This window comes from Etheostoma cragini, chromosome 22 (assembly GCF_013103735.1).
Source record: "Etheostoma cragini isolate CJK2018 chromosome 22, CSU_Ecrag_1.0, whole genome shotgun sequence".
Lineage (NCBI taxonomy): Eukaryota > Metazoa > Chordata > Actinopteri > Perciformes > Percidae > Etheostoma > Etheostoma cragini.
This window is the reverse complement of record NC_048428.1, coordinates 18865799-18891739: the sequence shown is the minus strand read 5'-3', so window position 1 is coordinate 18891739 and position 25941 is coordinate 18865799. Positions and strand designations below refer to the sequence as shown.

The 25941-nt window shown below is 39.9% G+C and overlaps 3 protein-coding genes across 4 annotated transcripts in view; 2 read left to right on the top strand and 1 right to left on the bottom strand.

The window, feature by feature from the left end:
• mbtps2 (membrane-bound transcription factor peptidase, site 2) overlaps positions 1-494 on the bottom strand; it is a 15257-nt gene extending 14763 nt beyond the window's left edge. Inside the window, exon 1 of the mRNA XM_034862795.1 lies at positions 176-494. Within this exon, the coding sequence (XP_034718686.1) occupies positions 176-250 (75 nt within the window). The 5' untranslated portion in view covers positions 251-494. The remainder of the gene's footprint in view (positions 1-175) is intronic.
• A 3173-nt stretch (positions 495-3667) lies between these two features.
• smpx (small muscle protein X-linked) lies at positions 3668-18542 on the top strand. 2 transcript variants are annotated; one of them, XM_034862148.1, is made up of 5 exons: positions 3668-3755; positions 7922-7981; positions 11536-11622; positions 12413-12565; positions 17957-18542. In XM_034862148.1, the coding sequence occupies exons 2-4, from the start codon at positions 7946-7948 to the stop codon at positions 12560-12562; spliced, it is 273 nt and encodes a 90-aa protein (XP_034718039.1). In that variant the 5' UTR covers positions 3668-3755; positions 7922-7945; the 3' UTR covers positions 12563-12565; positions 17957-18542. The 2 variants fall into 2 exon arrangements, with proteins under 2 accessions (XP_034718039.1, XP_034718038.1); XM_034862147.1 differs by lacking the exon at positions 3668-3755 and adding an exon at positions 4513-4695.
• Positions 18543-19438: 896 nt separating this feature from the next.
• Positions 19439-23029, top strand: LOC117937757 (kelch-like protein 34). Its single transcript, XM_034861948.1, has one exon. It carries the CDS (start codon positions 21073-21075, stop codon positions 22870-22872), a length of 1800 nt encoding a protein of 599 aa, XP_034717839.1. The 5' UTR covers positions 19439-21072; the 3' UTR covers positions 22873-23029.
• Positions 23030-25941: the final 2912 nt, after the last annotated feature.

Below are 25941 nucleotides of genomic sequence, written 5' to 3'. Positions count from 1 at the left end.
AGCCGTTGAGGTTTACACGGCATCTGGACAGCCTCGGAAACCAGTAGGTGGAAAAACCAGAAGGCACATAACACCGGATCGGAAGCTCCGAATAGGAAGCCATCTTCCCCGTCGTATATTATATATGTTAGTTAGCTGACAGTATTGAACAGCAAACACAAGAACAGCCACTCACCCGGAGCAGTGTGTCGGCGAGGTAGACAGCACACCACACTCCCATCACACACACCAGCAGAGGCACAGGGATCATGGTGCATCAGAGGACTCTCCGCGGACACACTGAAGCTAACTGCGGTCTCTCCATCACTCCGCCGGCCTGCTCTTTACCACGCACTCACACATGGTTAGCGCTGCATAAACACCTTCACTTTCTATATCAATTATGAAGGAAAGAAGGGTTTGTTGTGAGACATGAAAAGAACCGTCAGCACCATCGCTTATTGTGTGACAAGCTTCCGGGTAGCTGTTTCTTCTTCTTTCTTTTTAAAGATCAACCAAACGACGCACTACCGCCACCACGTGTTGAACTAGTTACCTTCCTCCCTAGGCAAAATGGACACATTTTTAAGAATGACGTTTACTAGGATGATTTAATTATTATGTATGTATTTTCTTTAGCAGATAGATAAAGTAAAATACACATTGTTACTCCACATTCTCCTTGCATGCCATGCATCACATGCCTTCCCATTTTATAAATGCAAAAGTGTGTCGCAGTTTCATATTGAGCATGCTGCATTCAAATGCAGTGGGAAATGTAAACGTTATGACTTCAATCTACTAATGTGGCAGAATCTCATCATTTGAAAATTCTGAAACTGGAAAAAGTTATTTCTGTATTTTGTATTATTCTACATTATGTCGTCCATGATGCATTTGATGCAAAATATGATTGTCAAAGTGCATTACCTAAATGAAAGAGGCTACAAGAAGGCTACGTTGATTTAGCCGACATGTTTTTGTGGAGAGAGGAACCTTCTGTGGTTGTGCATATATTATTGCAAGTTTGCAAGTAAATGTTATTGTATTTTATCATCACTTAATCTCATGTTAGGGTTTGCAATGTGTTTTATTTTGCAGTTTTGTATGTCATACTCTCTGTTTATGTTTCTTTTGAATGCATTATAAATTTTTGTGGGTCACACATGTTGATTTCCTCCTTTTCATCCTCCTGCTCTCATGCTGTATTTTTTTTCTAACAAAAAAAAGCCCACTCAAATAATGACTTTGATATTCCTTTGCACTGTTTGATTTAAAAGAAAGAAAGAAGAGGACCACACCCAAAGGCAGCACTAGCCTTTAACATGGAGCACAGAATAATTGATCAGTTTGCAGAGCTACTTTGGCTGAGCCAGAATAGTAGGAAAAAAAAACATGAAAGTGGGAGTCTTGATATTGGATTTCATCCTACCAAAAGGCGAGAAGGGATAAAGGACGCCAAGGAAGTTTAATGGTCTGACTCAGATGCAAAAAAGGAAACAAGCTCCCAGTCTGACTCATTAAACCATAAATGTGAGCAACGGAACATAATGATGCATTTCACATCGATATTGCCACAATTCAGTGTGACAGAGCCTCCAGCTTGTCAGTTTTCAGGATTTATTCACACTACAAATGTCTGGAAGTCACTTTGTTCTGTTGCCATGTGGGTTAAAGGTCAACTCTGCACCCTAACAATTGTGTTCCTGATGTCATGTAGTGGTGACCAGCCACCAAAACCCAACCGGTTCTGTCACTTAGGCAATCGCTCACCATGAGAGTGAAATATTTGTGCCTTTTCACCGTGGTTGTGCAACAAGATGAGCAGCTGGCGCAGGCGAACAGGACAGATGCCCTCATGTACATGCGGCCTCCAACTTCCTGTCTCCTGCCAACTAAACAGCTGCCTGCAGGCAAGAGGGACAAACTGTAGGCAGCGAAAGACTATTATCTGATCGCTCATGAAAATAACCACACATCAGAGAGTTGGCTCTTCATTCACTTGGCTGCATTCATTCATTTAGCCTTGAGTATCATCATTGCATACCTCATTTTAAATTCTAATCTCAATTCTAGCCAAAAACCTCCAGCTCATCCACCCCTACATGAGGTTACACCTACAGCTCATTAAAGAAGTGAAGGGGTCCTCCCTGAAGTCAAGTCTAACCCTAAAGCTGACTCTTACAAAAAATACAAGAACATTTGCATGTAGCAGATACTGGGAATACACCCAACTTTTAATATCTTTATTGGAATCCAAACTGTTGAAATAAATGATATGTTCTTAACATGGAAAAGCTTGATGTTCCTCAAACATTAAAAAAAGGAAAAGGAGAAGCAGACGAGCCAAATACAATGACTGTACATGTGTGCATGTTGTTGTATAAAATGTAAAAACCTATCTTTTTTATAAAAGATATTGAATGTATAAAAATAAAGACAAATGGAAAAAAATGTACAAATTAAATAACACACAAAGAAACCAAAGAACTGTTTGGATAATCTTGAGAGAATTAAAATAAATCAAAGTGTCTCTTTAGCATTTCTTCCAGACACATTTGCATTACCCAGCTGTGGGGTCATAGGGCAAAAACAAGCTGTCCCCTCCCCTCACTGAACAGGTGGACCACACTTATTATATAAAGTATATAAAGCCAGTTTATTTTTCCGAAATGTTCTGTTAAACAACACTTTGGTAAAAATAATTCTATATTATTACACTGTAGTTTTCATTTTGTTGAACTGCATTATTTATTTTGGTTCGGTTATTAATATGTCCCCCCCTCTCTCTCTCTCTCTCTCTCTCTCTCAGTGGGGTCCACCTCCAGAATGGCAGAGTCATCTCTCAATCAACATCAATGGACTGTACCAACTTGGACTGAGGAGAGGGGGGATCTAGCGTGGGTTTCAATACAGTTTGCTGTTGCTTTCTTTTGTGAGTTCACTTGTAAATATTTTGTAGATACATATCACAGCTGTTTTTGAAGTGGAATGGTTGGACTATACATTCAATAAAGAGTTGAGGAATTGTTTTGTTGTTGTTGTGAACCCGGAGCTCGTCATTTCACCAGCCTTTACACTTCAGGGCTGCTCGTCACCATCCTGTGTATTCACTACTTACAGACCCCTGATCCTGTTTTCTATAGGTCAAAAGATGTAGAAACACTGTCCACATCTGGACATGCAGAGAAAATGCCATAAAAAACATCAATTTTATCTAATGCAACAACCCACAGACCCACCTGCAGAGCATCTTCAGATCACAGCATATTTCCAAAAGTTGTTAAATACCATAAACTCTAAATGATAGTGTTTATCTTTAATAGGTGAGAGTTATCATTGCAAACAGGTAGGATCAGTATGTGTGGGGGTGCATTTGCATAGTCTGGAATATATACAAAACAAGCCTTTGAGTGTGTTCATTTTACTACCTGGGCGCACAATGGATTATATTCATAGGATCACTGTGGTGTGATGCCATGAAGGTGGACAACTCCATTTGAGGAAAAGTTGAGGATAATCCTGAGAGAAAGTCTTGAAAATGTAAAAACAGATGAGAAAACATCTATATACTGTACAGAAACACACATACAAAAACACACACACACACACACACAGCCTAAAAACTCATTCTACTTTTATGATGGGTCGGATTCCACTAAGGGAGGAGTTTCTTGCCTCTCTGAGCCAATCAGGACAAGCGGAAACAGGTCAGGTAGGCAAAGAGGACCTCAGAGAGAGCGCAGGCAGGGCAGAGCAGCCACGCATGCCAGGAGGTAAGAGAGCACACACACACACACACACACACACACACACACCCACACACACACACACACCTTTAACTCTGTGTGATGACAGTTCCCCTCTTAGGATGTACATCAATGTATACATGTAGATACACCAGCATGCCCCTTCTCTGTGTGTATGAGTGTGTACGTGTGTGTTTAAATGAGTGCCAGAGCAGAAATAGGGCAGTGCCATTTTAGTCACTAACATTAGGAGTAGTGTTTTGAGGACTCAAGTGTCTCTGTTTGATGCAGCAAAAAATGACTTATACTTATACGCGCCATTACAAACAGTGTATATCATATAAGCAGTTTTGTTTTCGAGTACTTTATGCTTCAATGTTCCATTTTTTGAATGGAGTTTGGTCTAGCCATTAAATTATTTCCCTCACTGGAACAGCTTACTGTAATTTTTTGCATGAAAACCTTTCAAAGTTACCTTACAAAAATTTGTCATTTGTGAATATTATATACGCTTTAAATCGGAAAAAAAGTTTGGTCTGGCAGATAAACTATTTCAGTCATCAGAACATTTAACTGTATCCCAGTTTAAAAACCTTAAAAAGATGTTAAAAGTAAAGAGATTCCAGGTGCTGGGTGCTAATGTTTTGGTCCGTCACGCTGCGTGTCCATGTGTGTCAAAGAGTGTGTGTGGATAGAAAGCAGGTCCCTTCTGTGTATCACTCTTCTATTTATAGTTAGAACAAATCCCAGATATGAGAAGAATCCTTCTACCACTACGGGCAGGGAGAGAGAGAAAGAGGGAGGGTGGGGAGAAGAAGAAAGGAGAAAGAAAGAGAGAGAGAGATGGAGAGTAGAGAAAGAAACAAGTGTGTGAGAGATGGATAGAAAGTGTTATTGAACAAGCGTGAAGAAGTCCTAACGTGTTTAAAATCTAGCAATAGACCATACAGTTTTGTGTCATCAACAGGTAAGGTCTGCTTTGTTTATGTGTGTGTGTGTGTGTGTGTGTGTGGGCCATGTTTAGCTACATTTGTGGGGTACAGTATACTTATGGGGACCTGACAGCTTTGTGGGGACAAAATGCTGGTCCCCATAACGTTAAAGGGCTTTTTGAGGACTAAGACTTGGTTTTAGGAGTAGGGTTAGAGTTAGGTTATGGTTAGGGTTAGGGTAAGGGATAAGGTTAGGCATTTAGGTTTGATGGTTAAGGTTAGGGTAAGGGGCTAGGGAATGCATTATGTCAATGACAAAAGATTGCCAGACACACTTTGGCAGTTACTGTGATATCATTCAGCATTTTGTAGTTTTTAAAAGGAACAGTCTGGAAGTTTTCAAAACCCTGCAAGAACACCGTGATGGGCAATTTAGAAATATATTTGAACTCATATATGGGTTGTTTTGAACAAAACATTGAGTTAGTAATATGTTTGCAAAAAAAACTTTTTTTTCATTTTCTGAAAGGGTATGCTGGCAATATTTAAAATGTTTCTTATTGTCAACAAAGCCAATAAAAAGATTAAAACCAACAATGAATTAGTCCCTCTTTCAAAATTATCCAACATTGCCTTCCAGTCCACTTGAAGTGTAAATCTTTAAAGAAGTAGTAGAATGGCATCATTCTCAAGTCGGTCCAGTAAACGGGAACCTAGAGCCAGGAGATGATTGGCCTAGTTTAGCCAACACTGAATAGGCTTGGCTAGCTGTGTGCCCCTGCCTCCAGTATGTATGCTAAGCTAAGCTAATCGCCTGCTGAAGATGCACTTTGGCATGTGCAGAGTGAGCGATGCCTACTTTGGGGTGTTGACTTCAGGATGCTAATGTTAAAGCTGGTTATACTTGGGCTCACCATCTTAGTTTATCCTGTTAGCATGCTAATATTAGCAAATTTGCTAACAGCTTTCACTCTGAACCACAAATGTTAACCCCATGGTGGCTACTGTAAAGACAACATCATCAGCCTTATCATTATTACCAAAGCAAAGTCAATCATATTTCTCTAGTCATTCATTCATGCCACTGTGTGTGCAGCTGCTGCATTCTAAAGATGCCCTCTTGTTGATATTCCAGTAATAATAATGATAGAAGATTGGAATACCTTAATACATAAGGAATTATTACTGTACCTGTGATGATGAGTGTGTGTGTGAGAGAGAGAGAGCATGTGTGTGTGCACATACACAGTGTGTTAAAGTGAAAGGTTTTGTGAGGCTTTGCATTGTGTCATCAGGGGGCAGCTGTTACTCATGTGCCAACATACTGTAAATATCATCGCGTTGTAAAAGTGTGTAGGCTATGTGTGTGTCTGGGGTTGTGTATTTTGGGGAGCTCAGGCTTTTGCTCTCATGTCAAGGACAGCAAAGCTCTTACTGTATGTTGTTGCACAAACAGCACCCTAGTAACAGTATCTAAGAGCTACCGTCGAACGACACAGCAGCAGCAGCAGCAGCAGCCGGAGGGCCTGGGACTTACTCTGCTCCGTTGGTCCTCTGCTCTGAACCACTTGTAGATAAGATAAACAAGCCATGGAAACTTCTACAATTAGGAACTACTTGGGTTAGTGTTGATCTGTGAGACGGCAAAGAGAGAGGGAGCAAGTAGAAACTAACAGAAAAGAGAAAGAAAGGGACAAAGTGTAGACCTATTTGGTTTATTTCTAATAGGTAGTTTTCAAATATTGTCATATTTTACAATTTTGAAGATAATCTAGATTGTATTTGTCAGAGAGGAGTAACCTCAGCAGAAACCACAATTTAGACTATTATGGGACACCAAAAACGTTTTTGCCCGGCACGTTCAGTTGAGTTGGTTGAAAACAAAACCAGTAATTTTAACTTGCACAACACCGGAGTTGCTCTCCGGATCTACTGCCTCGATCAGTTAGTTTGTTTGTATCATTAGGTGACTTTGGTGTTTTAAAGGGTTAGTTCGGATTCCCCAAATGTCGAGGCAGCCACAGACCAGCGACTCGTGTGTTCTGCAAGGTAAAATGACAGTTTTTGTCAAAGGAGTCTGGCAGGTTTTGAAGAGAGCATAGATGGCTGAATAACTGCTTTAGGCCCCCAACGTTTGACGGCAAAGTAAAACCTCAGACTGTTTATTAATGGACAAAGCATCAGGTTCGGCCAAGTGCTGCAAATGCGGAAGCACCTTAAGCCTGCATTCTATCTGAATTCCAGCAGAGGGCGACACATGCGATAGCAAAAGGAGGTCTTTGGTTTCTGTAGAAGTCTATGAGAAAGTGACCCACTTCTCACTAGATTTATTACCTCAGCAAACATGTTCATAATGAGTTTATGGTCTCAATCGCTAGTTTTAAGTCGTCTGCAACACAGAATGATGTTCATTTTTTAAATTGTGGTCTCGTTGATTTTAACGTGGTTCCTTCCTCACTCCTCCCTCTCGCAACCAGAACCAGGCTCATGGCTCATAGCAGATCTCCCCAAACCAATGGGGGACCTCTCCCATGCTCAGTCCATCGATATTAACAGTATACGGGTAAAACAGTGATTGTTTTGTTTTTAAGTGGGCCTTTTTTAAGGAGGCAAAAACAACATTTTTGCTACAGCACCCGTCCACAGAAGATGTTGCTTAGTGTTGATACTCCAGTGTGTTTCTCCAAACGGGGGGCCTGCCAACCGCCGTCTACTGTAACAAATACACTAAGTGAAATAAGTACCTCATGCAGCTCACATTAAAAGATCTTAACTATCCCTTTGAGCTATTACACAGTAAACGTTAACAATATGTTGTCCCAGAATAAGAGAGATTATGTGGGTTGTTGAAATTTGAATCAAAGCCAGTGTGATAACAAACCCATTTAAAAGCTGGCTGTCACTGCTGTTCCTTGCTGTAAGGTGAAATACATATAGATTGCCTACTTACCTTACCATAGATCACTATACTGAAAGTACTAAATAGTAAATAATTACCAAATAAATAGTAAAAAAAAAGGTTTCTCTCATACACTTGCTGAAATTGAGGCACTGTTGCACTTTTATTTGGACGTTCCCAACTGGCTCCCGCTCATGAATGATTCAGAGAGCAGTTCCTCTACCTGCTTCTCTCTGTAAGAGTCGCTAAGCAACTGAAATGTTATCCTGGCCCTTTAAAACCACAGAAACAGAGTCCCATTGCCCCAAACATGCACACACGCACACACACAACTGAATGTCTGTGATCTGTGCTTCCTCCAGGTCAGTGGACTTACCGAGGGGATTATGTCCAAACCTTCATCCAACGTTAAGGCCCTTCAGGTAAAAGATTTTCATCTGTCTGCACAATAAGGTTTGGATGTGTATTAAACTTTATTTGACTATTTTAAAACAATCATACATTTAGTTGACAACAAGAAAACAAGACAAGCGAGGTATTGCAAGAATAAAATTAGATACACGCTTATATCGAATGGCATAACTTTTTCATCCTGTTAGAAATGAAGATGACAGGACTTTTCACATTTAAGTATTTATTGGTAAAGGCAAATACAGAGTTCAGACTGCATATTCAGTATCAAGGCTTTGTTAGCGCAGACTTGTAGCGAGGCAAAGGATGAGGAGCCGTTTGTATCACTGATGTCTGTATTTGGGTTGTAACGGCTTATTGTGCGCGCATGTCAGAGAGGGTTTCTTCCATCCTCTCTCTCTCTCTTTCCTATTGTGCTCATTTTCATGTCTAACCATGGGATAGGCTTCTGGACGGAGGACGTTTTAAACACCAGTACAATACAAACATGAGGTGTCCTCGTCTCAGCACTCCTCCACCAGTTTAAGTTAATCACAAACAAGAACATCACGTTTACATTATAAATAGGCAATATTTCCATCCAAAAAGACTTTCTTAAAAGTTCCCATGTCTCATAGTTTTTATGTAATTTGTCTTTCAACATTTTCAAAATCTTACAATATCCTTCTTCCATTGATTTTCTAGACAGGTAATAAAAAACTTAAACTTAAAAAACCCTGCCTGTTTGTTTAAGATATACAATTAAGATATACTTTATTGTCCCAAAAGGAAATTGTTCAATGTGGCAGCAAAGTCCAAGATTAAAAGCCTTTTAAACACAAACACTATAAAGATTTTGCATGATCCCATTTACAATGTCAATGTCTGCCACTAGTTTGTATTGTGGGTTGAACGTTCCTTAAATGTACGCAGCACATGATTGCATTAGGATTTTGGCTGCAGATTCTCAACCACCGGATGTTCGAAGGATCTTAGAAGCACCAAATAAAAAATAAATAAAAAAGCAACAACATAAAAAGTACATATCTGCAATAGGATTTTCTTGTTGTAAAAAGGAGCTGTCTGGAATGTAGGAAATCAACAAAAACACGGTTATGCTTTTGAAAACGGTTAAATAATAATGTAACTTATTTTTTGGCTAAACTTGCAAAAAAACTAAAACACGGTCTATGCAGAACAATTTCACTTAGCTGACGGCTCTTGTAGAAACCCCTTAAACTGTGCAATGGGGTGCCCAGATAGCTCAGTTGGTAGCGCAGACAACCATATGTAGAGGTTTACTCCTCAGCGTAGCGGGCCCGGGTCCAACTCCAACACCCTGCCCCCCCCCCCCCCCTTCATGTCTTCATCTGACCTATCAAAAACAAAGGTGCAAAAAATGCCCAAAAACGAACCTTTAAAAAAAAAGACAAAAACTGGGTACCGTACCTTATAACTGGAGAAAGAGAAAAAAACAAAAAACAACTTAATTAGTGTTGGGTTGCTGCCATAAGGGCTGCTAGAGTCGACAAATGGATCCCACTAAACAGTCAAATCAAAGTCTGTCTGAGTTTTACTTGAGCTGAATAAGAACTGATCGTAATGGATCACTCTGATCAATGGCAGGGAATTATTAGCTTGTCTTCATGTCTTGATCAAGGACACTGCTGCAGAGGACGGATTTTATACGTGAGGGACAAATCTTGCATTAATTGACGGATTTAAAGACCACTCACCCCCAATACCCTGCTGGCCCTTAAGGTTTTGGTCTTCCATCCTTACTTATATAGAGATTGCCAATCCTCAGGAGGCTTTAAAATGAAATATCATTTAGTCAAAACTCCCGTAACGTTTGTCGGATTGATCGTCGCACCGCCACTAACACTGTAGTTCCATCTCAGGCTCTTCCCAGATTAATAGCCAGTACAATCTTTTTATAGCTCCAAAAGGCAAGCAATAAAAGGTCCATTACATTTCCTCCAAACAGTCGTGCAGCACAAGTGAAGCATTTTGTGCCCAAATGTTTCCAGAGTGGATTTCTAAAGTCCAGTATTTCCTTCTCTGATACCTATCCTTGAGAAATGGGGGGAGTAAATGAAGTAAAGTACTGTACTTATTTACTGTTTCCACTTTTTACTCCATTAGATTAATAAACACTTATGGTTACTAGTTACTAGGCCACACCCCCGGCCTCCACCTTGCCCCCCCTTTCCTCAATAGCAACAGACTCAGAAATAGCACATACTAAGGAAAGCTCACTTTGGGACTGGCTCTAGTGGCTGTAATTCTGCACCAAGGCTGAATTTGGGGAAAGAGACTTCAGATACAGTATTAGGGGACCACTAAGGTCTATGTAAAAGCATCCAAAGAGAACTCTTTCATGGAACCTTTAAAATTACCTCCATCACTTACAACATGAGAATGTGTTAAACAGTAAACACTCATTTTGAAGTACTTTTACTTTTGATACTTTAGGTAATTGTGCTGCAGAGGCTGTTTGGAGAAGATTTTTGGGGAGTAATCCCATGTACTTTACATAACAGACACTTGAATGTATATTTTTTACTGATCCAGCCAGGCATTCATTGGTTTACCATCCATGTCAGACTCTCGCGGGTTGCTAAAGTATGTCATCCATTACAGTGAACATCAAGTCTGCATATTTGACAAACTTCCATTATTGCTACGACTTATGACTTTTCTATGCTATCTAGATTGCATCATGTAAATTGTAGAATACAAGAGTTTTTAGAGCTAAATAAAGACTAAGAGCATATCTCTGCCTCTGCTCCATTGATTTTGGACCATTCTTTCTTTAGATCGGAGTTCTCCAACTTTATGCTGAAATGCTGTATCGCCTGAGTGCCCCCTTTAAATGACTGAAACAAACACTGGGATGGCCCATCAGTAATGCAGGGGGGTGTAGGTGGAATTAAAGCAATTCCTTTAAGGAATCCACCTTCATGCCAAAAGTGAGATAAAAAGATTGTCTTTCTCATCAATCTCTCGGCAAGTAAGCAAATAAGCACATTTCCTAAAAGGTCAAACTATATTTGAAATATTCTTAAACCTTTGGTTGAAATGTCACAAGATGATTGCCGACAGCCCGGTAAGCGTAAGACAGTAAACAACCCCAGCCAAAGCAACATTACACGGATACAAATCTGAGCAAACATGCTTCAAATGAGGTGATTTCTTCCAGAACTGTAAACCTTAATCTCTGAAAAAAATAAAAACCCAGCGTCTCTTTGACACACAGCACACTCCCTCTCTGTACAGCTGTACAATATGATTATATATACAATACAGTACACTACAGTACAATGCAGAACTACACATCAAATCCAAGTGACAGGACGTCAGGGGCAGTTAGCAGTTGGACATCAAGTTAGCAGACAGATCGCTGTGTGTGTGTGTGTGTGTGTGTGTGTGTGTGTCCCAATTTTCATAAAGACACAACACTCTTTTTAGGACAAGGGTTTTTGAGGAAACTGGTGTACATACACACATACACACACATGCAGACACACAGAGACAGGAAATTTGTGTTGAAAATATCTTATTGGCTGTTCTTGCTGTCCATCAGGCTAATTTGAACATCCCTATGGGAGCTCTGCGTCCGGGGGCGGGACATCCTGTCAAGAGGAGAGAGGAGACAGTAGACACAGAAGAGGTAAGACAACACGGGAGACACACACACAAACACACAAAGACACACACATTCACATACACACAAAGAGAGTGAAAAGTGAAAGCAAACATTCACCAAGTTTCTGTAGCTTTATCAAATGTGACATTGTCTTTGTGTGCAAACCAGAAGCACATTTCCATAACTTTAAGGCCTTTACTGTTTATTCAAAACATATGTTTTCCCTTCATATCACATGTGTAAAATCATATATACATTATGTAATATAAGTGGAATATATTAGGCTTGCAATGACCCACAAAACACACTTTTGTGTAACCTCACTGCAACACACTACTTAGCATTTTGTCGTGTTACAAACCCTACATCATATTTTTTGCTCAAATTGAATACTTCTATGGCGTGATGAATATTTGACACGGTAAAGCAGCTGTAAAAGGTCAGATTCTGCTATCATAATAATGTACTGCATTTTGGTTTTGCAGTGCAGAATAGCGCTGTGCTAATGCTTGCAGGTACTGCAGTAGTACAGGTAGGGAGACGGGACGTTAGACATTTGGAACATCTTGGTGGTAACGGAATACAAAGTGAACCTCAAAACTACAGTAGATAGTAGATAGATAATAGATTTTTCAAATATTCAAAGAAAAATCACCGCACACAGAAACACACCAAAAAAAACAGCACGGAATGATAGTAGAAAATAGTACAAAATAAAAAACTATTAAACTATTTTCTGCTTTTTCTCCATTTATTTACCACCTACCAAAATAATAATAATAATAATACTTCTGTTTGAATTCTTTTTCCCCAGGCTCATTCACCAGAGCAGCCCAGTGCTGCTGCCCAGACGCCAGAGGAGAAGAAGGCGTTGCCTGGGGCGGTGAAACTGCCCGGTCCTGCCGTTAACCTATCAGAGCTGCAGAACGTCAAGAGTGAACTACGATGGGTCACCAAGGACTAACATGTAGGTGGTCATGATCTTATGAACGCCCCTGAATGTCTTCTTCCTCACTGCTACATGTGTAAAAACAATAATTGGAAAAAAGCTGTATCTTGATGAAAAACATAAACATGACCTATATAACAAAAAAGTATTTCGTTGTAGCCTCACCAGGCTGTTTTTCCCCAGCAACATTAGAGTGAAACATTTAGACTATAAGAACAATATTATTAAGAAGTAAGTTATACATCAATTTTTTTACAATTTCCAATGACATTTTTTGTAAACATACCATACTTTTAAAATAGATAGTAATATAAATCATTACCCCATTGTTGCAGGGCCTTGTTAGTAAAAATACTACTGTAGTACCATGCAATTAATAAATAGGTACTCAAAGAAAAACTAAAAAAAACAATGTATTGTCCAATGTAACTAACAATTACAATGTAAGTCCCTCTTATAAAAGTTACTACCCCCTTATTCTGGAGTCTTCTGACCTCGAGCTTCCATTAAAGTATGACCCAAAACAGATGTAATGTGTAGTGTTTAATCATATTTTAAAGCAATGCTCATAAAATAATGAAAATGTGTATGAAAGCGATCACAAAAATTTTAAGTATGTTTTTTGAGCTGTTTAAGAGTATCTAGGACTTAAAACTGAACATTAGGGTTCAGTTAGGAAGACTTTTAGTCCAAAATAGGAATAAAGTATGCATTTTAATAATCTTTTGCTATTTTCTAAAGTTTAAAATGTCAAAAATAGGAACATTTGTATACTTTGATATAAGCAGGATTTTTTTGAGAGGCTGTTGCATTTCATTACATTTTCCAGTTATATCTAACACCTAATTTGTGTATATATTGTAATTATATGGATACACCAAAATTCCCTTAGTTGGAAATTTGTGACACAGCTCTTTTGAGTTTTGCCGTGCTCACATGGTCGGCTTTGAAGGGTCCAAAAATAAAAATGCAAATCAGAACCAGACGACAGCGAGGGGTGAGCAGGAAAGCACAAAGATGAGTTCACAGACAGAGTCACCGGTTCTTTGTGATTGATGCAAATCCAGTCCATGAGCGGGAAAACTGAAAGTACCTACAGCTCAATATGTGTTTGGGGTTTGGACTGTTGGTGCAATGAAACAAGCCATGAAAATATCACCTTCTGCTGTGGGAAACAGGAGTTTGTCACTGTTCTTCTGACATTTTACACACAAAACAATCGATGGATTAATAGAGAAAATGAATTGGCAGATTAATTAATAATGAAAATAGTAAGTAGGGTTCATCATTAAGGTTTGCCCGTTGGCACAGGGCAGGTAATACGCCACGTCGGACAAGTAAATTTGGGCATCATAATAACATTTTTGATGCTTTTTCATGTTTATTTTTTCCGAAGTTTGACAGTTTATTTGTTATTTTTTAACTTTTTTTACCCATCTTTTTGTATAAAATTATAAAAGGGGCCAGTTAAAATTTACTTTGGGCAAGTAGAATTTTTCTTTTACTCGCCCAACCGCACAAGTGAAAAAACTTGTTGTGTTGAACCCTGATTAGTTACATACCTATAGATTAATCTGCTGATTGTTTCCTTGGTTCATCCATCAATTGTTAGGTTCGAGCAACGTTTGAAAGTAAAGAGATATATACGTCAAAATGATCCAAAAACCATATTTCACTACTACTGTCATTTAAGACAAAGAAAAGCCACAAACCCTGACATTTGGAAAAGCTGAAACAAGGAAACCATGATGAAAGTGACTGAAAACAATTGATTCCGATACTTTATTTCGAATGATTTAAAAATTATAACAAAAAAGATGAAGATAAAGAAGAATAAAAAGAAATTCAACATAACACACAAGACCTGTTCACAAAAAGGATGGGAAGGGGAATGCAGGCTTGTTAAGTCCTACTAACAGTTAATCATTGTCAATATAGTTATATAGATTAATTTTCTGATTATTAATTAACTGACTAATCTTTTCAGCTGTAACTTCATGCAAGGCTGGGTAGTTTCATCTTTTACAATGCTTCATATTCTAAAAGCTCTTCATATCTTTTGTATGTTAGAAACTTCATTTGTAAAGTAACCAAAAGTTAAAGCTGTCATATTAATGTAGTGGAGTAACATAATCCCTCTGAAATGTAGGAGAAAATGTAAATACTGAAGTGAAGTGCAAGTATTTTACACACAGACACAGACACACAACGTAAACACTAGATTACCAGTCTACAATTTGATACATTCACCTAAAACAGGCGACAGAGTTTTAAACTCACCTAACCCGCATGTGATTGTAATATTGGAGGAAACAACTTAGACACTGGGAGGATATGCAAACTGGATAATCCCTAGCTGGCAAGGTAGGGTTAAACTCAGGACATATTTGCTGTAAAAGTGACAAAACTAACCATTGAGCCAGAGTCAGATTAAACCATCTTTGCATATATATGTATGTAAAACCTTTCACTGGAACTTTGCCTTAATGCACTGGCAGCAGCTTCACTAGTATTAGTATTAGTCACTAGTATCACTAGTTTATTAATCGTAAGCATAATGTGTAAATACTAAGGTATTTTCCTGTAAATAGATATACTTTCTTACAGTGTTATTTGAATATAAAGTAATAAGATGGCTGCAGTGTAGTTCACACCTTTTTTCCCCCCCAAGATGCATTGGTATTAACAATAAAAACCTGTAATCTACAACATTTGCAGACAGTAATGTAATATTATTTTCCCCCAGAATGCATTGCCATTTTCAGTATGATCCTCCTAACAATAAAACAGTAAAGTACTGTGAGATTTTAGCTATAAATTTACATCAAAGCCTTGCACATAGATACACACATATACTGTATATACATACACACACACACACACAGATACTGTATATATATATATATATATATATATATATATATATACACACACATATATATACACACATATACATTTATACATATACATACATACATACATACATACATACATCTATATATATGGTCGCTCTACAAACATAGTAAAGTTGTAATTGTGCAAAATACTTTGATGAAAATTAACATATTTTTTTATATTTTATATTCTTAAATATAAATAGGATCCTGGTGCAAAGCAGAAATGTTTCTACCTAAGCACATTAAGGTTATTCAAAACAGAAACTATTAGTAGTTGTTCTTCTTCTTTTTTTTTAACATGATTACATAACCAGACACTAAACTATTAGACATTATGTCTTTTTGACAGTAAGATGAATACTAAAATTCAGATCCAGGATGGTATCAGTGAGACTCCATCGTCTCTACAATAAGGACTTGCAGTCGTCGGAGCTCGCCACAGGGGGTCACTGTGGGCTGCGCAGACTGTTTGGGTGAACCGGCGTATGTGTTGAAGCACAGGAGGGGTTTAGTCAGGCTCTATATTTATCCTTTATAGAAGTGTGTGTTTGATAAAAAAAAATGTGTGTGAGCACTGAGTGGCAGTCTGTGCTGTGACTTTCTCAGCGGGACACAGACACCCCAATATATCCAAACACTGTGGCTGTTCCGCCCTGTCCATACCACGTGGGTGTGCCGAGTACGATCTAAACCACAGGCTGGTTCAAGTCTTAGTTACAAACCTGTTTCTCTGAGGCAGAAAAAGTTCAGTGTTCATTTACAATGGGAAAGTGATAACATTACTTCTAAAATCAGCAGTCGCATCATACTTATGTGTGTGTGCTTTAGATTGAAACTATTTCTCCCACAATGCAATACACAAACAAAACTGCATAGAGCTACTCACAGCTTAAAAACAAAACCAATTGAGAAAGAAAAAACTTTTAAATATCTAACAAAACCATTTAGCTTTCTCTTCAGAGAGTTTGATTGTCATTCCAAGGATGCAGCTTGATTGATTTGTGTATTGTATACTACATGTTCAAAAGTATGTGGACAGACTTTGTAGTCTATATCCACGACGTTCCATTTCCCAGATTGCTGGGGTGCCACCGGATGTCCATTACCTACCGCTTTCTTTGTGTTGTAATTTTAAACCATGTGGATTTAAGATGAACTCTGGCTAACTTCTCAGATCTCTGCAGAGTAAATCCAGACAGGTAGCTAGACTATCTGTCCAATCTAAGTTTTCTGTTAAACCAACCTTTAAACGCACATGTTCTACCAAGTTCCTTCCCGATGCTATTTAGCAGAGGCACCGTTGCTCCGTGTGTTTGGTTTAAAGAAATGCCAATAAACCAGAGCACGTTTTTCCTCCAGTGCCAGAATGCTGTGTTGACTAGCCAGACCTTCCCCTGAAGCGCTGTGGAGGAAGGTCTGGCAAAGTGAGACTACCCACTTTGTGACTTATACCAAAACCTTGAGGGCATAAATGTGCTGCTACAACATTCTCCACCCTTCAGGCTTTCTACCAGATTTTGGACCTTGGCTGTAGATGTGCTCCCATGCAGCCACAAGAGCATTAGTAAGGTCCAACTTGTTGGACAGTCTGGTCTGGAGGTCCGACTTTTTGGACCTCACTTGGCTGATAATCTCTGGCTGAAGGTCTAAGGTCTGACTTACAGACACAGAGGGTGTTCCGGTTCAACCCAAAGGTGTAGAATGAGGTTGAGGTCACTTTTGGCCACCTAATACATGTACAGAGTATATTACTTTATATGAGTATAAAATGAATAAGAAACTACCTTATATTGATATCTTGTACTGCAACAAAAGCATAATGTGGCAAAATACCTACCTTTTAATGTCTTTTACAGCCAAAATGTTAAGCTTAATATCTGATTTGGGAACCCACGTATGGAAAGTAAAAATGAAAACAAAAACCTATAAAAGAGCAAGTACTTCCTTGTTTATGGATTCAAGAGTATAAAAGGACTTCCTAACATAGATGCAGGCTAGCTCATTTCAACAGGGTCAGTGGAGCTAACACACAATGTAGTATGAGGCAGCATCATTTGGAATCTAACAAAGGGTTTATATTATTAGCTTCCCTCTCAATCCGTTATACTTTTTACTGATTTTTAGAGTAACATCACTTAACCAGAAGAACAGTAGCTGCTTGGCGCCATCCACTTAAGTTTAACTTGAAGCCTGAAGATCTGCGCTACCTCCTGAGAAGTGTTTGTAAGACTAAAACTTCCTGTTGGAGATGGAAATAAACAGACACTGTGTCAGAAGGGGAGAGAGATCACGACAAAGAGAAACAGAAATAGAAAAAAAGGTCAAGAGTGAGATAAGTGCAGGAAAAAAACCAGGTGATAGATCAACCAGATCTAAAATATAAGGCTGCATCGGTGAATACAGTGACCCGGCCTTCTTCCTGCTGTCTCTCTGGGGGCGAGCCGCTCTGAGACCCGCTGATACCAGACAGTGAAAATCCCTCACAGCGTCTTTATCTGTCTCTTTCCTCCAGGATCCCCAGCCAGGCGGAGAGGAAGGCGAATAATCTTCATAGACACAGACTTGCCCACTGCCACCGAAGACTAAGCAAACCACAAACTAATCTTTCTGTGAAGCCAACGTCTGCAGAAAATGTTCAGCACTTAACCAAAACCAAGAAGCAGACATCCATAAACTCTCTATCAGTACGCTAATAGGTCAAAGCGCCACAAAAGAAATCTGTGGAGATTGTTTTTATCACTAAATCTAAATCATGATTAATATGAAAAGTGAAGTACTGTTGAGATATTCTGGCTTGTTTTTGCTGCAGATAAGACTCCACTTTACTTGGAGTTTTAGAAGTGAGTTGTGTTGCAATAACAGCATATTCCTAGCTTTTTTTGGAGTATTATTGAGTAGTAGTGGCTGGTTTAGAAGGACATTCTTGACAATTGGTATACATTTCATAACAAATCTGTGAAGCCTCTTCGGATTCTGTGATGATGTTTCTTTTCCATGCTGTCCAAACTCCAACTATTCAGCACTGATTTCTACTGTTTCTATTAAATTATTAAATCCTAAATGCCGTCGCAACAATTTGCAATGGCATTTAAGTTCAAGTTTTTCCTATTATTTGGGAGGGGATAATGTTTTACTTGTTTTAATGTTGATGATTCCCAGAAGCTGGTAGCTTCAGGAAAATGTTGCAATAAATCAAGATGGTTCTAAAAAAAAAAAAAAAAAAAAAATGTTTTACTCATTACTGGCTACATGTGCTATTATGGAATAGTATATATATATATAAATATATATATATATATATATATATATATATATATTTTTAGCCATGCAAACATTATGGCTCTATGGCCTGGCATAGCCAGAATTCACAAATGCGTCTATCAGAGGAAATAAAACACAAGCTTGCAGATTGGTCTGGTTTCCATGCTAGCGTGGCTCCCTTGATGGAGACGTCGGTTGGTCCACCACTTTTCTCCAGAATGATATATCTCAACAACTATTGGATGCATCGCCATGGAATCTAGGACAGATATTGAAGGTTACAAATGGATGAATCTTGCTAACTTGATTTCCTTACTTTTCCTCTAGCACCACCGGCAGGTCAAACTATCCACTTGTCTGGTGAAGATTTTTACTTGAAATCCCTACTCGAACTTTTCCTGCAGCGCCATCATCGTTTTAATTTGTGCTATACTTTGGTTTAATGACCTCTGTTTGTGCTGCTACTGAGCAAGTTTTAGCACTCAAACTTTATTATTTTGTGGTGGAATTGGCCTTTTTCCCTGGGGCTGTCAGGAGACTGACAGTAAACAGAGTGTGACACAGATGCATGCATTGATTAAAAACAGAAAAACATGAAGGACAAAATACATTCAGGAAAAATTAAAAAAAAACTAAAAAAAATCTCACCAAAACAAATTAAAACTTCATCTTAACTGTGATGGAAGATGTGGCCCAAAGAGTTTTTCAGAGTATGTTTTCCAATTGTTTACAACTATAATATTCTAATACTATGTGCATATGTAATGGGTATTACTGGGTTTAAGTTGATAGTCAGGGGCGTCTTTGTGCATGGAGTCGCTTTGATCCTCCAAATCCAACTGTTTCAAGAAGGAATGTTACATTAACTGAGGACACGCATGCCATCAAACACATCACCAGCCCCCAATACAGCAGATGTCCGTCATCGCATCACATGTCCACACAGAGCAGCTGTAGCTAAGTTTAGCCTCCATCAGGTCACACAGGAGAGACACACACTGTTGGTGTTTTAACACCCATAGGAGAAGATCTGACATTGCGTGGGAAAGATTAAAAAACATTCTGCAGTTTCGAGAGGCGTGAGTCTGTGTTTTTTTTCCTTTGCTTTTAGCCTGTGTTGAATTTTGAACAGGTGTAAGATTTCCATAAAATAAACATACAAATGAACACCGTGAGCGCAAGCCAGCATCTCACGACAAAATGTGCGATGTAGACTGTGCTTGTAAGTATGCATTAAAGCAATGTTGTTTGCATGTTTCAGACAGACGGTGGCTTAACATCAATCACATGATCGTAAACTGCAGCACAACTTGTAGCCTGATATTGAAAACAAATACCACCAACATGTTGTTTCTCTGCATAAAAATAATATCATGACATCAACCTGTGATTTTAAAGCTGCACAGGTCACCATAAGGTTGAATGCCTCCCAGAAGGGCACAGCTTATTCTAATACCAGAAACTAAGCGCTCCTTTGGACACTTGTAAAATCTTTTGATGGCTTGGCAAAATGTCCCCGGGTTTTGATATGGACCTGTGTATGTGTTTCTATTCCTATCACCATGGCGATGAAGGCACAGATAGGTGCCGCGGCAAACGTGCCCCTGGAATCTTGGTCTGCAGACGGTAGCAGCTGTATTTACCCATGAGTTCATCTGCCGGGATAGACACTAAAACCCGGCCAGACCCCCCCCCGCCGCTGTGTATGTGTTTGTTTGCCCTGTTTATCCATGCATCTGCTCGCTTGCACGGTTGGCGTGTATGTTGGATGCATGTATTTGGGTGATACTCCCTCCTGGACGCAGAGGAAAAGGGCAGCGGACAAACACAAAGCCAACAGAGCTGGGACATCACAGATAGAGACAGGAGGCTTTGGGACGGACTAAGTTTAAGGGCCAAAATAATGGGGGATGGGGTGGGGGCCAGTTCACAGGATTGTGTTTGTGGTTGTAGGGGGCAGTTGTTAGCCTTCCTATCATGGTGTCACATGCGACAGAGCAGAACAAAAACAGAAGGAGGGACTTGACTAAGGACATGCACTTTCCTCTCTTTTCCTCTCTCCTGTCTTTTCCCATCATTTCTTGCTCTTTGCTTTCAACAACTTGTAATCCTGACCTCCTACTAATGCCTGATTCTCTTTCTCTTCAGAGCAGCTTGTTGGCTTCATCTTTTTTGACAAGACTCCTTGCTGTTTGCCTGTGCTTTCTGCTTTTAATGTTCTTCCTCTAACTTCCCTCTCACGTCTGCTTCATTGCACCTTCCTATCTAAGCTTTTTCTTAGCAACTTTTCTCCTCTTTTTGACTGTCCCTCAGTAGGTTACTTCCTCTCTCTTTCAATCTCTTATTCTCTCACCTACTATCTTTTGGATGGATAGCTACTCACTCCTCTACAGTTCCTCCCACAGAACCAGGCTTCTCTCCGGCTTCCAGCGTCTGCGTTCTCAGAGAAACATGTGTGATGTCGTCCTAGAGGCCGGTGGTGTATCTTTTCCTTGTCATCGCGCCCTTTTGGCCAGCTCCAGCGAGTATTTTTGGGCTCTGTTTGGAGAGACTACAGCGGAGAGATTAGCTGGCTCCATTAGCCTCCCGGCACTAACACCTGAGGGTTTAAACGCCATTCTGGACTTCCTGTATTCTGGCTGGCTTAACGTATCACCGCCTACACTTCCTGTTATCTTGGAGGCTGCCAGGTACTTGCAGGTGGAGACGGCTGTGTCAATATGCGAGTGCTTTCTGATTGATGGATTAAATGCTGAGAATTGCTGTTGCTATGCTAACCTGGCTGAGCATCACACCCTCTTGGATGCACTTAAGGCTGCCAATCAAACCATCACTATGGAGATGGGGACATTGCTGCAGGAAAGCAGGGATGACCTTCTGGGGCTGAATATCCAATCAATGATGGCGGTGCTCGATGCTGATGAAATACCTGGAGTCAAAGAGGTGGAGCTTATAAAGCTGGCTCTGGATTGGCTGGATGAGAATGGACCCCTCCCTCTGCTGAAATCAAATCTTCTGCTGAGTCGTCTGCGCTTCGGATTGGTCGCCCCCTCTGACCTGACCAATGTAAACCGTGGCCACAAAGCCATGGCCACACCTCTAATCAGAAGTCAGCTGACCCGGGCGTTGGAGTACCACAGGCTGGGTTCTGCTCAGCCAATCAGACAGAGCAAACAGTCCACACTCAGAGCGTCACCCAATCGTGTGCTACTTGTGGGGGGAGGATCCAGCCCGGATTGGCCGGAACAGCAGATGTTGGTGTTTGATCACAGAAGCAGGAAGTTTTCATCTCTGAGCTCGAGCATCCCGCTGCGACTGAGAAATCACTGTGTATGCTCAGTGGGTGGTTTCCTCTTCGTGGTCGGAGGAGAAGAAGTGAAAGAGGGAGACGAGGATGGGAAAAAGTCAGTTACCGTGGCGACATCCAACCAGGTGTGGCGCTACGATCCACGCTTTGTCTGCTGGGAGATGGTGGAGTCAATGCTGGAGAGGCGGGTGCAGTTCACCTGCTGCATCGTGGAGGATGCCATTTACGCCATAGGGGGGCGACGCCCTGGACCAGATGGCAACACACTCACCTCTGTAGCTTCTGTTGAGTTTTATGACATGGCCACAGGAGCTTGGAGGAGAGGAGCAACGATGCCTCGCCCCCTTTATGGCCATGCTTCTGCTGTGCATGACAACAGCATCTACGTTTCAGGTGGTGTCCCGTGCAACCAGGGCGGCAGTAACCCTGTTGATAACCAGGACGACCACAGAGCAAGCAGCAGAGAAGTTTGGTTCTGGGACCTCAAAGGCAGAGTCTGGGAGAAGCGAGCGCCCATGTCCATCGCCAGGTTCAACCATCGCCTGGCAACCGCCCACGGCCACATCTACGCCCTGTTGGGCATGTACGAGCCTTTCTGCGATATTGAACGTTACGATACGCAGTCAGACCACTGGACCCGCCTTCGACCGCTTCTCATTGGCTCTTTCGACTACGGGATGGTGTCAACGTCGTCTGGGAATCTGCTGGTGTTTGGAGGGAGGAGATGGAGCGACGGACAGGAGGTGATAGTGAAGAGTGTGTTGGAGTACGATACAAAGAATGATCGCTGGAGAGAGATCTGCCAGCTCCCTAGACCTCTCACTGGGACTGAGTGCACACTGCTGCCTCTACCAGACTGAAGTTCACTTAGTGTGAGAAAACGTTAACATGAAAGTGACTGATGCAACATAGTCTCAACATAATGGGAACAGAGCACACATGACTAACATTTTAGGGAACTGAAACTATTACCATAATTTCCCATTTTGGGATAAAAAAGAAAAAGAAAATCAATCTTTCTATGTATTGAGTTTCGGCCATGAAACTGTTTCATCTAATTTTTAGACAAACAGATGTGCATTATTCCAAAAATATTTTAAACAAGTAGACTTAAGGGATACTTAAAGAAACAATTGACAAGTTAAAAAACTTTTTTTTTGCTGAGAATTACATGAAAAGATTGATACCACATTAAGCTAATACCAGGGGCTGGTTAGATTAAAATCATTACTTTAAAATCATTTTTACACTTTGGTTTTTGTTTGGGTTACACAAATCACTATAAGCTTTACAGATGCTTGTAGACAGATTTCTTGCCTCTGGTCAGAGCTAGCTAGGCCAGCTGTTCCCCTCTTCTTGTATTTATGCCAAGCTACTCTTCTACTTCTTGTAGAAGTAGTTAGACATTTTGGGAACAGTACTTCTTTGCATTTGCCGAGTGCTTGTCTGTTGAATATGAAGCTAGAACCAGGAGATTGGTGGCTTACTTTAACACAAAGCACGGCCTTTTGTAAAACATTTTGATAAAACAAACAAGATTGTATTCATTTGTGAGTTTGAGTGTTTATGGGCTAGCTGTTTCTCCCTACTTAAAGTCTGTATGCTAAGCTAAGCTACTCTACTACCACTTGTAGACATATCTTGACATTTAGGTGTACGTACATAAGAAGATTGATACCACTGTCTTGTCTGTGCGCTAAATATGAAGCTTAAGCCAGGAGGAGGTTAGCGCTAAGCATGAGGCACAAGACCTCCCGCAACATCTCATTTTATACAATTCAGTTTTTGTAAAGATTTAATAAACAAGATATACCATGCTAATATGTGAGCTTTAGGCGTGTTTCTAAGCCTTTTATTCAACTCCAGACAAAGCCAACCTTTCCCCCGTTTCCAGTCTTTATGCTAAGCTAAGCAAAACTCCTTTGGGTTTCTTCATGAAAATGACATAGGATAACAAGTCTACTCACTGATCTGACAGATTGATGAAAGTAGAAAGTACTGACAGAGGAAAATATGCAATATCCGGTAAACTCTTTAGTTTTGTGTTTGTATCATCTATAAGAAGAAGTCATTGAGGGATGGTCCTCATTTACAACGACATCGAGACAAATTACAAAGACAAAGACAAAACAACAACACAGAAAAGAAGCGGCACGAGAGAAATAGAAAGACATTTAAACTCTCTGAATTGGAAAAATTATTTGATGAATAAATTTGTATAAGGATGCAAAAGAAAGTACAATTATGTCAAGCAATTACAGTACAAGTAGAAGTTTAAAGGTTTAAGACAGATTTCCAAATTGTCCAAAAGGTACAAGTGAGTTGATTTAAGGAAATGCTGTTATTTGTTCCAGGAATCAGAATTACGAGCAACCACTCGTAACGTGTAAACCACTTCACGTGATATACATGGTGTTTTGTCAACAATACTCCTGTGACCGAATGCGACAATGTTCTAAGTGCTAAGGAGGGATGTAAAGGGGATTTGGACATCAAGCAGAGGAGGAGGTGGGACGAAGGTAATTCCTGAGCAAATGACTTTTCAAGAGGACGTTGAGCCAGGCTGCGGAGGAGCCTATCACCACGTAAGATGGATTAAAGAAGAAGTCAAAACAGGAGATAAGGGGAGGAAGGTGGAGGAGGACATCTTTGAAATAATTTATGGAAGATAAAAGTCTGATGCGTGTGACATTCCTGTTTATTTACTGGTGATGAATAATTTAGGTTTTCTATGAGATAGATATAGAAATAAAAGCAAACCAAGGATATTGGTTGACTTTTTTTCTGTCTTGTTTTCCATCTGCACTGACAACCTAATGGGCAAAGTAGGTTACAGCTGTTCATTATATACAATAGGGATGATATACAAAGAAAATATGTATAAAATAATTTGAACCGGTACGTACTTTAAAACTTATACAGGCAACTTGAAATATTTTCTATACAAATCCTAGGGTGTGGACTTTTTAGTTGCCTATTATTGTCAAAACCTTGTTGAATTTAATGTAGATTTTGCAGTATTGTACAATTAAACATTCCAATTGGCCATTATAATAGAATAGGAGTGAGGTCAGCTACTGAGGTTATGTGCTACGGCCTGGCTCACAGTCTGCATCCGAGTTTCTTTCCAATGATTTTGGATGTGAACTAATTTATCTATTTTAATCCTTCCAAATATATGTGATGCTTTCTCTTCAGCAGATGTTTAAATCAGACTCTTTATGTACAGTTCACCATGATTTATCCACTAAGATTGTTTAAATTGCACGTTGTCTCATATAGTTTTTAATAAACTATTTCCCCTCAATAAAGCTTTTTCAAATGGGATGGGAAAAAAATGTGCTCTGGTTCTCTGGCATTTCTTTAAACCAATCACAATCATCTTGGATGGTGCTAAGCCCCGGACACAACGACGGTGGCTTTGCAAAATATCCTTGTACACGTGTTCCACCAAAAACTTGTTTTGGTGGAACACGTGTACATTTCTTTAGTCGTGCAACAGAAAACTCAGATTGGACAGATAGTCTAGCTAGCTGTCTGGATTTACCCTGCAGAGATCTGAGGAGCAGTTAACCATAGTCCTCATGATTCCACCGGCGGTTGGAATACCAACACAGAGAAAGTGGAAAGTGATTAACATTTGGCCAAAAACGAGGGACATCCGGTGCAATTTCTTGTGGCACCGGAGCAAACCCGTAAATGAAACGTTGTTGGTATAGACTAGTTAAACTGTAACAGTTCTAGAACTGTCAATGGTAGTTGCTACAGCAATATAATGTCCAACTTAGGGCTGGGCAATATATCGATGTTGTATCGATATTGCAATATGAGACTAGATATCGTCTTATATTTTTGATATGTAGATCGTAATATCGTGCTATGGTAAGTGTTGTCTTTACCTGGTTTTACAGGCTGCATTCCAGTAAAGA